Source organism: Enhydra lutris, unplaced genomic scaffold, assembly GCF_002288905.1.
Source record: "Enhydra lutris kenyoni isolate GAN:26980312 unplaced genomic scaffold, ASM228890v2 scaffoldscaffold4, whole genome shotgun sequence".
Classification (NCBI taxonomy): Eukaryota; Metazoa; Chordata; class Mammalia; order Carnivora; family Mustelidae; genus Enhydra; species Enhydra lutris.
Window position 1 is genome coordinate 56,473,477 of NW_019154088.1, and position 17,594 is coordinate 56,491,070.

Consider the following 17,594-nt stretch of genomic DNA (forward strand, 5'->3'; position numbering starts at 1 on the left):
TTGGACTCCCCTTTCCCAATTATTTTCTTCAAACTGAACAAGCCCCTATCAAAGGCCCAGGTGAGATCATGGTTTCTTTTGACAGAGACCTCAGAAAATGGTATGATGTGGATGTCAATTGGGAATCAATAAAAGTTGCCAATTCAGTCTGCTGGCCCTAAGGCAGAGCTGCCAAGAAGGCCCTTCCTCTCTGCAGGAGGGGTCAGTGCTCAGAGGCTTAGAAAGCGTTTTCTGCCCCCCTTTCCATTGCTGTGGTTCCCCTTTCTCTATTTTACTTGCATTGAGTTTCTTTCAGACAAAAAGGCCAAGGTTAGAGTTTCTACTCCCAGCACAAGAGTTACATGTTCTAACACAGGGTAAGGCAAAATCAGCCTGCAAAAAGAGCAAATCGATATTTTTAAATAGATCTTTGAAATAAGCTTTTAAGTTGCTGTCCTGACCTACCAGTGACTTCTCACTCTAGATGTGGCTGTGCTGCACATTTGTTCAAGTCCGTTAACGTGGGGAGGGGGGCTGAAAAATATAAACTTTTGGGGAGTACAACACCCCTATTCTTGAGTGTTTAACTTCAGGGTCAACACCTGTGTTATCAGGTGTGAGATTTGTTCTAGCCCGTATTTAAATTTTCAGGAGGCTTTTGAAGGTGTTGGGGATAGCCCAAACTGACCTCTTAACAGATCCCTGGTCCTGTTCCTTCTGCTTCAGATTCACTTCCCACTCGGCTGCTTTGGCAGCTAGAAAAGAGGGAAAGCCTTGCGGGGATGGGTGCTGAGGGAAAAAATTAGGTGATCTATTTCCCTCCCTTCCCATTCATGCGCTCCCCCCAAAGTTTTCTGTTTCGTTCCAATTAAACTTGGCGAATTCTCCGAGGATTTCGATTTGGCCCAGTCCTCATTGTCCTCTGGAGACCTCTTGACCCAGGCAGCGCATCACTCCAAAGTGGATTCCTGTAGCACTACTGCCTCTTTTGGCTGAGGGTAGGGGGTTTGGGGGGCTCGGGGGTGGAGGAAGGCCGCTGGAGGAGGGTGTTGAAACGCTGCTGTTCTTGCCTTTCTTCTTCTCCGAGCCACTCTCCAGTCTTTTCCTCCTCCAGATTCTGCAAAATACTGAGGAAAAGTCCACGGGTGAACGGCGGGCGCTGTCGAGAGCGGGGAGGTGCTGAAAGGACCCGGGCGCACTGGTCGCAGTCTTGATTGGCAGAGCGGGCCGGTGACTGACAGGGGGTCTCCATGGCGCCCGCGCTGCCAATCCGCCCTTTCCAGTAGCCGCGCCAGTTCGCCGGCCTGCGTGCCCTAACCGAGCAGAGCCGAACCTGGCTGCGGGGCCGGCACCTCCTCCAATCCCTCCCGCTCGCTCGCTCGCAACCTTTGCGCCGCCGCAGCTGCCGGGGGCCGTGCGTCCCCGCTGCCCTAAGCCGCCTCACGGAGGAGAGCCTGGAGCATCCGGCCAGGCCCGCGGGCATCTGCTGCGTGTCCCACTCCGTGCTCAGCGTCCCCATTGCAGTCGGCGCTGCCTCGATGTTCCAGCTGCCCATCTTGAATTTCAGTCCCCAGCAAGTGGCCGGGGTATGCGAGACTCTGGAGGAGAGCGGCGACGTAGAACGCCTGGGTCGCTTCCTCTGGTCGCTGCCCGTGGCCCCTGCGGCCTGCGAGGCCCTCAACAAGAATGAATCGGTGCTGCGCGCGAGAGCCATCGTGGCCTTTCACGGTGGTAATTACCGGGAACTCTACCATATCCTGGAAAACCACAAGTTCACTAAGGAGTCCCACGCCAAGCTGCAGGCGTTGTGGCTCGAAGCGCATTACCAGGAGGCTGAGAAGCTGCGTGGACGGCCCCTGGGGCCAGTGGACAAGTACCGTGTGAGGAAGAAGTTCCCGCTGCCGCGCACCATTTGGGATGGCGAACAGAAGACACACTGTTTCAAGGAGCGCACGCGGCATCTACTACGGGAATGGTACCTGCAGGACCCATACCCCAACCCCAGCAAAAAGCGTGAGCTCGCCCAGGCAACCGGACTGACCCCTACGCAGGTGGGCAACTGGTTCAAAAACCGCCGACAAAGGGATCGGGCGGCTGCAGCCAAGAACAGGTCAGTACCTAGAGGCCTACGCGCCTTGCACTTTCCCGGGATCGAGCAGGCGAAGGCACCCCGGGCGCCCTTACCCGGGGCCTGGCGACTTGGATCCGCAGGACTTGAGAGCTCAGTCTGTCTTCAGTTATGAGCCCACCGTATTCTGGGATCCTGGTCCGGGAGGAGGGGGACGGTTTCCTTCCCCGTTCTTGGTTCCCCATAATCTTTTCCTCTCGTTCTCGGCGCCTGGGGCGGGGGGGGGGGGGGGTGTCCCTCCACCAGATAGTTCCAGTCGCCAAACCAAGGCTGCATTGGGTAGGGGAAAGAAATAATAAAATTTAAATCCCAGTAATAATTAGGGACCCCAAGACCCAAAGCTAATTCTTGTCAGCCTGGGCCCAGGCTCCTATTATTAAGTGAAGCCTGGCTTATTACCGATATTGCCATTTTAAAAGCCCAGATAAATTCTTCTCCTAATGCTTTGCAAAGAGTTTCTCATGGACTTCTGGATGGAAGTCGAGTTCTCATCTTTTCACGCGTGGACAACCCTGCCTCAAAACAGCAAACTAGTCAGCTGAGGCTTTTCGTTCCGCAGCGTGTGGATCTAAATTAGCCAAACATTTTGGCCAAGAAACCCCGCCTCATCCCCCAGGCCCAATCGTTCCATGCAATCCTCAGGCAGCCCTTTTTGGTTTTAGCTTTGGTCTGACCCGGCCTCGAGGGCACTGACACAAGCGTGCGCCTGGAGCAGATGCACGCTGGGAAGGGGGTTCCCTATTCAGGAGCTTGATACGTCGTTGTCACCCACACCTCATTTATCTCGACAGTATTGTAAATCTCCCAAAGGCGGCCAACAATCGCGAATGACCCTGAGCCCAGCGTCTCGGATGGGGAGCCGAAAAAGGATTCAGAAGAAGGATGGGACAACTGCGGGGCTACTTGGAGAGGCGGCCGCGGACTCCGGCCCTGGTCTCTGTTGCCTCACTTTCCCGGCTTTAACTACCGGGGCCTGTGGGAGATCCGCTGGCCGCTGGGCTTAAGGGATGCAGACCCGGGGGGCAAAGGGCGGCTATGTTACGCGCTGTGACTGCTATCCCTTTCCTTCTCCTAGACTCCAGCAGCAGGTCATGACGCAGGGCTCCGGACGGGCTCTAAGGGCTGAGGAAGAGGGCACGCCTGAGGTGCTCGGCGCCACCGCCAGCCCCGCCGCCAGCCTATCCAGCAAGGCAGCCACATCGGCCATCTCCATCACGTCCAGCGACAGCGAGTGCGACATCTGAACTGCCCACCCAGCACTCTCAGAAACAGAATCCAGTGTAAAAACAAGACAAAATGAAATAGGAGGATGAGAGACCAAGCAAACCCACAGCTTGCGAAACCGGGGGGCCAGGGACCCGCGGGCTCCGGGTGCCCATTTCCGCCCCGCGGCCGGCCTGGCTCCACTGGCGCCCTCCGGCCGCTATCACAGGGGTCCGCGGTGAGGCCCAACCCAGCGCTACGTTCTCCTTGCTTTGCTTTTTCCCAAGAATTTTGCTGCAAAGATGCCTCCGGAACCTGAACTGAACGCTGAGCGCCTGTCCTAAATCTTCGTGGGTATTTCCCGTCAAAAGGATGCTGTTATATATGTATAACTTTTGCTTTAAAGGTTTTTTTTAAGAAAACCAAACCAAACAAAACATATATATGCTGTTTATTTACTTATTTAAGAGACTGCCTGGTAGGTTTCTCTATATCCTGGGAACTTGCTGTTTCTAAAGGCGCAGGATGGAGCAGATGGGTTCGGTGTGAAGAAGCCAAACAATAAAAACCTGGTGAGCAAACTTTCTTAATTAAGTGAGCTGCTCTCAGATTCCTTAAAAACAAAACAAAACAAAACAAGATACTCTTCACCAGGTAAGCAGGGGCCCCTGTGCATAGTCTCAGGAGAGTCTTCTCTTATCTTTTGCTTTCTCTGAGGTCTCCTGGTATATATTTTAAATGGCCCATGGTAGATCCATAACCACCTGCTCAAAAAATTGTATGTATGTATATACATGTGTGTGTGTGTGTGATATGTTTAAATCTAGAAACTTGCAACATGAGCATCCCCTATAAGACAACTCCACACATCCCCAAACACCGGTTACTATGGCCTGTCCTCCTGACACTCACTTTTATGAATTGTCAGTGTTTTTCAGGAACAATTTAAGAAGCCAAACTCTGGGATTCAGTCATGAGTCCTATTTTATAAAAATGCAAGACTATTCTGATAAAGGTTCTGCAATTACAAAAGTTTTCCATCTCTTTTCAAGACCCCTCCCATACAAAAGCAATAGGCACCCATGATCATGTTAGAGTGAGTATATACTATGTTTAGGATTGAACTCATATTAAAATAAGACAAAAGATAGGAGAGGTTTTAATAACTAAACTAACATCTTTTTGATGCAGAAGCAGGTTTTCATCAAACACATTTTTCCACAACAGTGATACTTAGATGAAGGAAAAGATGTAATCATGTGACATGCTGAAGTGAAATGGAAGGCTGTAGAGAAATGACTGGCATTTTAAAAATCTGATCTCTGTATTAAACATGAAATAAGTCATCTAGAGCCTCATTGTTCTGTAATGGCCTCAATTAAAACTATCAAACATTCTTGGGATTTAATTTGTCCTCCCAAAGTGTGTAGGTACATGCAGGCGCACACACACACCAAAAACCAAACAAACAAAAAAACCTCACTGTTCTCGCACTGAAAAAGTAAATGCTATCCTGAGTCTCAAAGCTTTTTTTCCTAGTGAAATGGGTTGTATATTATAAAATTTGACACTGATCTTTAAATCACTTAAGCTGAACTTCCCTCCTTGAGCTTCTCCTGACACACACACACACACACACACACACACACTGGATCCTTTCAATTTACCTCTCTGTCCTTACCAGGTTTCCTTTGGTTCAGAACCCTGTTAACTTATTTGGGTAGAAATGCCAATGTGCCCCCCCCCCCCCCCCCCCAAAAAAAAAGAAAAAGAAAAAGTGAAATCTTGAAAGACAAAAAGCAGTCAAATGGCAAGATATCTGAGAGAAGCCCAGGATATGACTAAGGGCTGATTTTTTAGTTTCTAAATCACTTAAACAGATTTGGCTCATTTGGGCTTTATAAATTGGGGCCCTTATCCAGAGAACTGTTGACAGTCAAAACTCTTGCACAAGAGCTCTAGATGGAAGGAGTGGGGATGTCTTTGTGATCAAGCGGGTGTTCTTCAGGAAGCAAGCAAATGCCCTTCCATGGGTCTGGAAAGACTAGGATGGGAGAGCTTCCTGAAGACTCTTACTTTGTTTCCTTGAACAACCCCACACACACATCTAGTTCCTTGAATGCTGAGGAGCAGAGTCAGGACTCCAATGAGGCAAGGGAAGCACCCAGAGTACAAAATTGAAGGAGGCATTCACTCTCAAGGTCAGCAACTACACAAGTGCGAGACATCTGGAAATGAGTGTCTCCTAAATTTTGCACTGTAGGTGCTTCCCTTGCCTTACCCTAGTCCTGAATCTGCTAAGGAATATTGCACTTCAAGAAAAAACGAAGAGATTTCCAGTCTTGTTTACCGGATCCACCTAGTACTAAGGAACTGTCCAAACCAGCATTTGGAGAAGATGAATTTTATCTCTTAAGCTAATGTTTCTAGGTCCGAGAAGGAAGGGAAAGAATTAGTAGAATGATGTAATGGCAGTTAGGATTCTTAAAAATCCCATCCCACTAACCAATTCAAATGATGCCTAAAAGCAGAAGAAAATGTCCATTCTGCATTCTGAAGAAAAAAGGATTATACTGCTAAGAACTAAGGTTTCTTTGCATAAATAATTTTTTTTTAGGGTTTTATTTATCCATTTAACACAGAGAGAACAAGTGAGAGATACAGAGAGCAAGCACAAGCAGGGGGACCGACAGGCAGGGGAGAAGCTGTCTCCTCGCTGAGCAAGGAGCCGGAGGTTGTGGGGCTTGATCCTAGGACCCTGGATTCAGGAACCTACCCAGGAGCCCCTGTACAAATAGTTTTTAAATAACCCTTATGGTTTGGCAAAAAAAGAGAAGACCGAAGTTATGGAGGAATTTTTTTTCCTGCTTTGGTGAAAGCCCTTAAAGTACATTTTCCTTTAAAGTACATCTAATTTGCTTAAAGTAACATGTTGCCTAAGAATTACATTATAAAGTAGGTATTCTGTTTCACCGATCTGTAGGTTTAATCTGATTTCATTTTAGAATCTTAAGGGAGGGATGACATATTATTTCAAAGAATTTTTAAAATGTTTATCTGAAACCTGGTAGCGCCTAATTGCTCTTGTGAATAATCAATTCTTTGATGATCACATGTTGGGAAATCGGTCCATATCTTCACACAGATATTTATGCTAACTGGTCCAAATCTTCCCTTGGGCAGGTATCATAAAAGTTTTCGTTTTCTTTTTAAGATTTTTTTTTCCTCATCAGTTTTATCCTGTTCTAGAAAGGTTTTTTGTTTGTTTGTTTTTAATTCCAGGTAGGAGCAATGCTGAAGGTTTCCGAATTTGGAGAAATCTCCTTTTGATGGGTTTCCTTCCTGTCTTCTCTTGAAGTTTATTTCCTGTAACAATTTCCCAAAAAGCAGTTATTCCAGCACAGTGGAAAGAAGCTGCATTTTAACAATTCAACGGATCTTACCAATGTGCGGATTTAACCACCAGCCCCAGCTCGGCTTCTTTATCGGTTATAAATATTTCAACCACCCGCCAGTTCCACCAAAAGCGCGACGGCTCCCGCTCCCCAAATGCCGCATTTCCTCGCTCCTCCACTTTAATGACCCACTCGGCTTCCACCCGCCGCGCTCGCACCCCCCTCCCACCCCTTCTCCAGTTTGTTTATAAAAATCTGGGAGGGAGGTGATGAGAGGCTGGGGCGGGGGGGAGGACTTGCTCTTTGTTTACATTAAACAAATGACAGGCAAAGAGCTCAATCAAAATCTTCCTTGACCTCGTTCTCTCTCCCTAATTTTAACAAAAAGGGAAAAAATATTGTATCCAAAAAGAACGTGAAAGGGGCGGGAAGAGAAGAGAAGCAGCTTCTCGCTCTATTCAGCCGGGACGCGGGAGCGCGGCCGATTTCCGCTCCTATTGTGAGGCGGGGCCCGGGGGCGGCCGTGAATGGGGGGTCGGCCGAGCGGCCCGCAGGGCTGTCAGGCGGCTCAGCGTAATCAGGGCTAATGACGGCGGCCGGGCGCTCCGCGGGACAATGCGCGGGGCCGCGGGGTTTTGTCGGCCTGAAAGGCTAATAGGTTTGCCTGGGGGTGCGAGGGGGGCGGTGTCGGGGAAGAGGCGGCGGCGAGGGGAAAAGGGGTCATTGTTCGCGCACTGGCCCGGGCGCCGAGGCGCGTCCCTCCCCGCGCGGCGGCCCCCGGGCCTGGAGCGGCCGACAGGAAGGCCGCGGCCGGGAGGCCCCCTGGAGGCCTGCTGGGAAATGGCGGCAGGAACGGCCGGTGCGTGGGTCCCTTAAGGGAGGCAGCCCTGAGAGAGGGGTTCGGGACGAACTTGTTCCCTAGGAGAAGCCCATCGTGGGCCCAGAGTACCCGGGAAGGTGTCCCTCCTCCAGGGTTCGGATCGCGACTCCGTGAGGTGACAACTCCACACACCCACCTTTTCCGTCCAGCGCCCTGGAAGCTCTCAGACGCGTAGGCCGCGAGCCACTCCTATTGTTAAGAGTGCCTGACTCAAATAGCTCGAGCAGAGAAACCTCTCAAAACCAAGCGGGACGCGGGGTTAAAAGCCCAAGGTGAGGGGATAAACAGATCGGCGCCCTGGCAGTAACCGAGGCGCCCGCTAGCCCGTAGCCTCGGACCGCATGGTGGTTGGTGCGCCTCGTGCCAGACGGTGCGACGCGCGCCGGGAGGCCGCAGCGCGGTTCTGGGCCTGCGCGGATTGGTGCCGCGCGCGGTGGGCTTGCGTAGGGGGAGGCTGCGCGCCGAGGGCCGCTCATCAGGCCGCGGTAAGCACCGTCGTGCGCTGGGACCAAAGAACAGCATTTGTCACCGCGGGCTTTCGGCGGCGCCACGCGAGTTTCCCAAGCAGGGACCAAGGAGGGCAGAGAGGCTCCCGATACAGGGAGCGGGCTTCTCAGGCGCTCAGCCTCGGGAAGGCTTAGGGAGCCCCGCAGATTCGCGGGTCAGCCGTCGGGGCGGGGACGCAGAGCACAGCTCCCTGAGAACCAAAGGCCCGCGGCAGCACGGTTAACCTCAGGCAGCCCCACCCCCGCCGCCACCCGAGCCCCGCCCGGTCTGTCAGAAACTTGGCGGCTCCCGTTTCGGCTCCTACAAATCTCCTCAGGCTAGGTCATGCCTTGCAGCTCTGTTGGCTAGGATTTATATCCCCAAACTTCTTCAGATCTGCCCTGCCGTGAGGGATCGAACTGGTCGTCTCCCGTTGTCTGGAGACAAAGGGGTGCGAGGGCGATCCCAGAGCAGAACCATCAGTTTCACGCCTGTGCCTCTGCTCGCGCCGTTTCCGCTTCCTCTGAGCGAATTCTGCCGCCTACCTCCTAGGCTGGCCGGTCCATCTGGAAACCTGTCCTACTTCCAAAGGGTCTTTCTTGGTTCCGTGGGCTCCCTACAGAGACATTTCGACTTCCTGTTTAGTGCTCTCACCGTACCTTATCTAACGTGTGTTTTAAACACTGTCATATAGTTGTGCATTTGTCTGAATGTTTGACACACCCCTGCCCTTCCAGAATATAAGCTCCTTAAGGGCAGATACTGAATTTTTTTCATCTTTCTATGCTCACAGCCGGACCTAGTAGTAGGTGCTCTCTCTCTCTCTCTCTCTCTCTATATATATATATATATTTCTTTTTAAGATTTTATTCATTTATTTGACAGAAATCACAAGTAGGCAGCGAGGCAGGCAGAGAGAGGAAGGGAAGCAGGCTCCCCGCTGAACAGAGAGCCAGACGCAGGGCTCGATCCCAGGACCCCGGGATCATGACCTGGGCCAAAGGCAGAGGCTTAACCCACCAAGCCACCCAGGCGCCCCTCAATATATATTTTTAAACCGAAACAATGGATCTTCCTTGAAACCTGTCCCAAATTAGCTGGGGAGTACGGCTAGTGCTGAGTTCATTTGAACGGCAAAGATGACAAATACAGGCTAGACCCAAAGTTCACTTAAATACTTCAGCTTACCGGCTCTTGCCTACGTGTCAGGTCCTCTGGGATGATACTCCCTCTAAGTATACGGTTTTTCAGAATTCTATGGCTTTGGGTTCATAATATGAAAGTTATCTTCTCACATGCACATTTTTTTCAAACAGTAAGATAAGAGTCATCCCCTTAGGTTTCAAAAATTCTAGCTATTACACTCTCTTAACCCTATAAAATATAATTTCTAATATATTTGTCTGTTACAGAATGATAGAGATTTCCTCTTCCAAAATATTTCTTTCCTTTCTCTCTCTGCCTTCTGCCCTACCTCCCTCACTTTGGTCTTGACCTACAAATTCAAAGATAAACAACAACAACAACAACAAAAAATAACAAATATTCAAGGTGTCCAATTTTACGATCTTGGATTGGCATCCCACCCATGCTTAGGCTAAATCAGGGGATGAAAAACAAGCGTTTTCATTAAAATATTAAATCACAAAAGCCCTGTGAAAATCTACTAGCTACTAAACTCATCTCAATTTTAAAATTTAATGGACAGAAGCAAGTGAACTGTGTGTAATTTTGAGTTCTGATAAAATATATATAAAGCTGCTTCTTGGAAAGTCATTTTAACCTGACACTATCAATCTGCAACCTGAGAATGTTGACTTACTATTTGTTTTCAGACTGAAGAGATTGGCCCTGAATTCTTTAGCATGAAATCAAGTATCTTACTTTAGATTGTGCATATTAATTTGATACATGAACAGTCTGGTTAGTGGTAAACTAGTTTATTATGCATTTCAGACATTTTCAGACATTTAAGATTCCTATTAAAGATTTGTCCATTCAAATTAAGTACCATTTAAGGCATATTTTATTGCATTGGATATACTCCTGACTTTCCATAAATTCATGATGGAGTATGCATTTGAACTAAAGACCTATGCATATACACTAGACATCTGATTTACAAACTTATTTTTGCAGGCAAGTGTGACTGTATTAGCCAGACTCAATAAGAATAGAAAAGAGGAACAAATAGGAAAACAAAAACTATACTGGAAACATCATGTAGCAATAGACTAATACCTGAAAGGGTGGGATCAAACAGACCTTGCTTAAAATACCCTAATTACTGTGGATTTGGGCAAGTCACTCTATTCTTTGAGCCTTAGCTTTTATTTCTGCAAAATTTCTTTTATATCTGTTGGTAATATCCAGGGATATTGTGTTTGGAATAACATATGTACAGCACCTAGATTAGATGCTTACATATATTAAGTGTTCAGTGAATGGAACTTCCCTTTTCCCGTTTTTCCTGGTTAAATGCTAGGCCAAGGAAATAAGCTATATAACTCCCCGTAAAAACTGTGTTTTAATAGGGATCATCTACATATTTGGAATATTATTGAATTTGAATGCTAAATGCTGTTGTTAGAAGCATCTCTGCTCACTACCCCTATCAGGGAGGACCCAGTATGTTGGTTTCCCAGGCGTGGTAATGGTTGAACTTGTGCTAATAGAACACCATTCTTTCTTAGGCTTTTAACTCTGTCTGGGGCTGCTTGTCATCTATATGAAGTTCTCCAGAGGCATCTTAGCCCATCCTACAATTCAGGATAACCCGAAATGTAAGTATGATCACTGAAAAGATAACCTCTTAGGGAAAATGCAAGACCTGTTTTTTGAGGAAGAGGCAGTGATCCTACTACTTACATTTGTATGGCTCTTCGTAACTAGTAATGAGGGCCTTTGAGCTGCACCATCTCTCTTCCTCACAAGCACCCCATGAGGTGAGTCAGCAGATATAGTTCCTACCTGCCAGATAAGAGAACTAGGGGCTCACATTACTTGCTCAGCCACAGGATCAGAGAAGAATCCAGACTTTATAGGACTTAAAGTTTAGCTAATTTGGTGGGGGGGGTACTCTTTAAGATAAAGGTATAAAATTATTAGTACAAAATTGGGCATAAGAAATCATAACAGGGACATCTGGATGGCTCAGTTGGTTAGATGTCTGCCTGCCTTTGGCTCAGGTCATGATCTCAGGGTCCTGGGATCAAGCCCCTGGGATCAAGGGCCTTCTCCTGCCTTTGCCCCACCCCTGCTTGTGCTCTCTCGCTCATGCTCTCTCTCTCAAATAAATAAAATCTTTCTTAAAAAATAAGCAAATAAATCACAATTACAAAATTTTAAAGACCAGCAAATACAACAAATGTCACAAAATCCAAATAATAACAAAATCATTTTACTAATTGTCATATATACCTCTAGAATAGTTTTTTCCCAATTTTTTACTGTATGTTCTTTGATTGATTGCTTCTATATATCACAGCTTTACAGTACAATCTTGAATAGAAAGATAATTTTGTCTTTCCTTTAGTATGGGTTCATTTTTAATATTTTTATTATTCATAGTTTAGAAAAGTTTCTTTCAATTTCATAACTCATTGGTAATGCCATATGTAATTTTTTGGATTGGTATCAAATTTGGGAAAGCCTCTGTGAAGTTTCTTCATATGTGAACAGATTTCAAGATTTCCTTGAATTTCAAGTTTCAAGTTTCCTTGAATAGCAGCCAATCTTAAATAATCTTTGCATTGACGGCACTCATTAACCAGTTTTTAATCAAGGGCCTTACATATTCATGTTGTGACACATAAATTAGCCCAACAGGCAATAGGAATATGTCTACAAGACATCCCTGCATCAAAAGAGCTAGTAATTACCTAACAATACGCAGAAATGACAGTAAGCCATTAAAATATATACCACTAAACCCAAACTGTATCCCCAACTCAAGTTCCCTTTAGGTACTGGATAGCAAAAATGACTGGTTACTCCAGTGCCACTCAGCACTAGGGGAAATGTGACAAAGGGAAAATAGGAGTGGATAGAGACAGTGGTGTATTATAGTTAAATTATCTTGTTTTGCAAATTTTCCAAAAATGCATGATCATATGAAAATATTGCTAGGATCCTTCCCAGGGCCTTTGAAGGGATCTGTGCAAATGAGTATTTTGCAACCTACGTATCACTTGCTTCAAGGTAATTCTGCTTCTGTGCAGGCCAAGTAAGTGTTTGATGAGAACAGGTTTTCTTTTTCTTTTCTTTTCTTTTTTTTTTTTTTCAAGAACAGGTTTTCTGATTCTATGTCTAGTATCATTTTCTATCATCCAGAACATAATGTATTTCCCCAGAAAGTTTTGACAAGATTTTACTCAAAAGCTGTTTTACAAAATGGTTCATTGATGGAAGGAAAGAATTTTAGAGTGTAGCTAGCCTTGGGTAGGGCTATGAGACAGAGAGGTTACCCCTTAGAACCTCACCTTTTCCTTTTGGGAATTCTTCACCTTTCCTCCTTAGAGGTGCCACATCCCAAACTGTCAAAAACCCTTCAGTGCTCTTTACCCTCCCTTTATCAAAACCTATTCTTGGTTGTTTCCAAAAAATCAGATAAGCCAATTCACATTGACATACAGATAGCTGCTAAAAGCTTAATGAATTACCTACAGATGGGGACCTAAGGGAGTACTTACTAACTGCTAGGAGATAATCCTTTAATTCAGTAACCCCAAATCACTAATGATAGCAATTCAGACACCACTAGTAAACTAGTATAAAATTATTTTTGGTTGGAAGGGAGCCAGGAATCCTTCAAGTCATTCCATGGAAGTAAATGACTGCTTCTTGGGACAGATAGCACCAATATTGAAAATAAAATGAAATAAAACAAACTTGCTGAGCCCTCAGCTACCCCCTTAAGTTGTAATTCCTTCTCTGTCATTCCTTTTACCACCAAACTTCATGATAGAGGAGACAGTAGCCTACATTCTCTGCCACCATTTTTTCACTAGATAGTTACTCCTTAACCTCTCGCAGTCTGACTTTCACTTGCATGGTTCCATCAAAACTGTCCCCTCTTCATCTCTAAAAAAAAAAAAAAAATTTTTTTTTAAACATTTCTGCAGCCTTTCATCTCTAAAAAAAAAACTGTCCCCTCAAAGGTCACTCTACTCAGTCCTCAACTCTTCAGCCTGTTATCTTCAACACTGTTGAACATCCCTTCTTAACAGGGCCAAGATTAGGTTGAGGCAAACAAGGTGCTTAAGGTACAAGATTTAAGGAGGTTTGACACTCTCTCTCTCTCCCCCTCTCCCCACCAAGTTCAGGGTTGACATCTGAGAATACCTCTCAAATTTTGTACCACAAATGCCTTGGCTCCCTTACACAAGTCCCAAGCCCTGCTTCTCACCATATTCACAGCACAACTTGCTGCCTTCTTGCCTTTGCTAATGCTGCAGGTATAAATGGAGCTCCATGCTTTGTGTCTCCCCTGCACTCCTTCCCACCTTCTTCTGATAGCTGCACCCTTAGAGAACTGCTTCTCCCAGTTCAATGTGTTTCTGGTGGGGTTGGCAAACACAGTAGTACTTCCCTTCCCAACTCACAGCAGGGTATAACCACCAAGCTGGGCCAGTCCTTTCCAAAATTTCTAAATTGGAAGCAGAGGGGTAACTCTCTCTTCTCTTGGATAGAGAGCAGTAAGATATATGATGCCAAAGTTATTGGCAGTAATATCACCTGTTATAAGAAGGAGTCTTTTAGAAGGAGAAGAGACAGGATGGAGGAAGGAGAGACAGAAAAGGGTAATGCTGATAAAATCTTTGTATGCTTTTAACACTGAAGATAACTCCAGTCTTGTGTATTCTGATTTTGGTTACAGAAATGAGTACAGTGCCCTCCTACTTTTTCTTTCTTGTTTAAGCTACTTGGAGTTTCTGTCATTTGAAAACAAGAGTGCTGAGATATAACATAGAATGTTCTTCCTTTTCCATCATCCCATTTCTGTAGGTGTATAGACTCAACTTCCATGGCTCAACTCAAAGGTCATTTTCCTCTGAAAGCCTTCCTTGATCCATAGAATTGAACTAATCTCTCCCTTCTCTGAAAGGCTGTGGCATTTTATACATCTCTTATAATTATTTAGCTTTCTGTCTTATATCTCTTACTACATGCTCTTCCAGAGCAAGATCCATAATCTTTGTAATCCTCTAAGACCTGAATGCAGGATCTTTGACACAGCAAGCAAATCAGTAGATTTTTGCTAAATGAACGAATCAAATGAATGAATGAAAATAACTAAAGGATAACTGGAATCTTTTTAATTTCAGGAAACTTTAGTCTGAATAATCTGAAGTTCTTTACTTTTTTTAAAGATTTATTTATTTGAGAGAGAGCACATGAACGAGAGCAGGGAGAAGGGCAGAGGGAAAGAATCTCAAGCAGACTCTGTGCTGAGAACAGAGCTGATGTGGGGCTTGATCCCATGACCTCTAGGATGAACCTAGCAGAAATCAAGAGTCAGACACCTAACCGACCGAGCCACCCAGGCATCCCTAAAGTTCTTTGAAAAGGGACCTCTTTTTCTAAGAGAAAAATAAAAGGAATGTGCCACTGATTGCTAGAGAAAATGATGATTGTTAAAGGGTGCCAGAGTTCTTTCCAAAACATGGAAATGAGACCTATGTTTATATATTCTCTTATCTGAATAAACAAACTCTGGAAGAATACACAAGAAACTATAAACAGTAGTTTCAAGTTTGGAGGAGCAACTGAGTAGATGGGAACAGAGGTGAGAAAGAGACTTTTCACTGTGTAGTTTGTACATTTTAATTTGCTTAACCATATGAATTTTTGCTCTATTCAAAAGTTACATTAAAAGTGAATAAATTAAATAAAGTGGTTTGTTTTAGAGATTCTCCACCATCCACAAGATGAAAGGAAAAATCTTTCTTAATGTAACATGCATGTGGTAATAACACCATGCTCTGGTTTAAAAAGTGAAATAGCTCAAATAATTTATATGGACATGAAGATGATGTGGTCTGGAAAATTCTGTTAGAAATTTCAAGAGATGGAGCAAACAGCCCTGGTAATGATAATGATAATGTTGAAGCTAAATGTAAAGGGTTTAAATAAAATTGTCTCATATTAAAAAAAAAAAAAAAAGGATATCAGAGAACTCAGAATTCTCCATCTCCTAATTAGTGTTTTTCTTTCCAGTAAAAAAAAGTCCTTGTCTTAGAACCTACTGGAATTTACTTTCAGATGGATGACTTTCATTGTATATAAATTATACCTCAATAAAGTTGATTTTTAAAAGATATAAAATATTAGATTGAAAGGGACCTTAGATATTTCATGTAGTCATCCCCAATTTTTTTCTTCCAAGCACTACTTTTACTTTGTTTTTAATTAACTCCAAAATCTTGATTTTATGACCTGAGTGAAATCATATAAACCACCACAATGTTAGTGATAACAAGCGGTAAAATTAAATAGGTTTACAAACAAAAAAAGTCTTAACTTCATTTTGTTCATTTAAAAGTTGAAAGTCAGGTCTTTTGACACATTATCTAATTTACAATTTATAATTAGCTAAAATAATAATATTCCTACTAGCTAAAGGAAGCAGCTTGGTTTTTTATTTAAAACATCTTAAAGAGTAATTCATGGTAACTTATATAAATCAGAAATCCCATTTCTCTTCTGAAGAAGAACTTTCACTGTCAACACCCCAGTGGTATCACTATTACAGATTGACAGACTGGTCAGAAATCCATTCATTCATTCAGTCATCCTGTAATCATCCATCCATATATTGGGCTCATAGTACCTGCAAGGCATTTTCTGCTCTCCACCCACACTAAAAATCTCTTCCATCTTTTAACCTTTTTGGTAATTATTAGTAAATGAGTATCCAATAGGTAGAAATCAGAAGAGAGAGAGAACTGGGGGAGAGGCAGAGGGAGTGAGATAAGCAGACTCCACACTCAGCACAGAGCTCAACCCAAGGCTCAATCCCATCACCCTAAGATCATGACCTGAGTGGAAATCAAGAGTCAGAGGTTCAACTGACTGAGCCATCCAGGTGCCCCATTACATCCTTTAAAAAAAAAAAAAGATTTTATTTTCTTAAAAGATGTATTTGTTTATGAGAGAGAGACTGCATACATGTGTGTGAGTGCAGAGGGGAGGTGCAGATAGTGAGACAGAATCTCAAAAAGACTCCCCTCTGAACACGGAGCCCAAGGTAGGACTCTAGGCTCCATCCCAAGGCCCTAAGATTATGACCTGAGCTGAAATCAAGAGTGAGATGATAAACTGACTGAGCCACCCAGAAGTCCCCCCAAAATATTTTTAAGTAATCTCTACACCCAACATGAGGCTCAAAAGATCAAGAGTTGCATACTCTAGTGACTGAGCCAGTCAGGTGCCTAGTGAATTACATTCTTGGACCTTGAAGGAAGGTACTGAGGTAGTCTCTGAGTCCAGAAACTTAGAGAATCAATGGACGATGGGAGAAATACCAGAATCCTGGAGTGGGAAGAGAATCTCCTTTGCTCAGAAACAGGAAAAAGAGTCAATTTTAGAAACCAGAGATTGAGACATTAGTTCTCTAACTGTAGGAAGACCACAGTGCAGTGCCACAAGACACTGTAAGTCAACATTTCTATTCAGGACTTAGATGAAGGTTAAAAAAAGGTCATGTTTTTTAAATGAGCAGAATTATAACCAAAAAGAATAGTTAATATGATTGGTGATAAAAACAAAATTCATGATGATCCCAAATGGGATGGGCCAAAACTAGCCAGGTAAATATTAGTAGGTCTCTCCGTAATATCTAGGCTTTAGCAACCTGTAACTACAAAATAAGGTCAGAGGATCACAGATCACACTTCCACTAAATGGGAAAATTACAATGGACCCTGTTGGCTTATTTGAAGGAAACTACCTTAGTTGAAAGAATTTCCCCATATTGTGTTACAAGTGTTTTTATATTTTTCTGCTATAACCACCTTATCTTGATACCACACTCTTTCTACTGCATGAGATTACCATGATATTGGGCACAGATGTCTCTACCTATAATCCCCTCATTGTAACTTCTCAAGCCTCAAGGAAGAAGATTCTGTTCTCCCCTTTTCACCTCTATCCACATAGGACAGATTCCCCACTAAAATCCCTGAAGTATAGGGAATAAAGTTTTACTTAAGGGTTAGAGGATAACAGAAAGGCAGTATAAAGCAGAAGTTCAAATGCTACTTGAAGTGATTATTATCAGATCCCAGAGACTGAGCCCTTGCTGAGTCCTGTCCTGCTTCTACTTCTCTGAACCATCCATTCACTGAGAGTGCTTTGACATCTCTACCCCTATGAGTTCAAATTACACTCCCCTCAAGGCCCAGAGAGAGAAAGAAGTTACCCTAACCCCACCTCTCAGTCTAAGCAACACAGTTAAATGAAGGTGGGAAGTGTAGTCCTCCATAGCATTCAACTATATGGCATCTAAAGATGTGGGCTTGGC

The 17,594-nt window shown here is 44.5% G+C and overlaps 1 protein-coding gene across 1 annotated transcript; it reads left to right on the top strand.

Annotated features, from left to right (window-relative positions):
* The first annotated feature begins 1,451 nt into the window (after nucleotides 1-1,451).
* Nucleotides 1,452-3,351, top strand: LOC111140651 (SIX homeobox 6). Its single transcript, XM_022492850.1, has 2 exons — nucleotides 1,452-2,089; nucleotides 3,183-3,351. The coding sequence occupies exons 1-2, from the start codon at nucleotides 1,518-1,520 to the stop codon at nucleotides 3,349-3,351; spliced, it is 741 nt and encodes a 246-aa protein (XP_022348558.1). The 5' UTR covers nucleotides 1,452-1,517.
* The last annotated feature ends 14,243 nt before the right edge of the window (nucleotides 3,352-17,594 follow it).

Bases quoted from the DNA above. Each gene is read 5' to 3' on its own strand.
- LOC111140651 (XM_022492850.1), top strand. From the start codon at position 1,518: ATGTTCCAGCTGCCCATCTTGAATTTCAGTCCCCAGCAAGTGGCCGGG. The intron at 2,090-3,182 runs GTCAGTACCTAG...TCCTTCTCCTAG, and splicing joins GCGGCTGCAGCCAAGAACAG to ACTCCAGCAGCAGGTCATGA.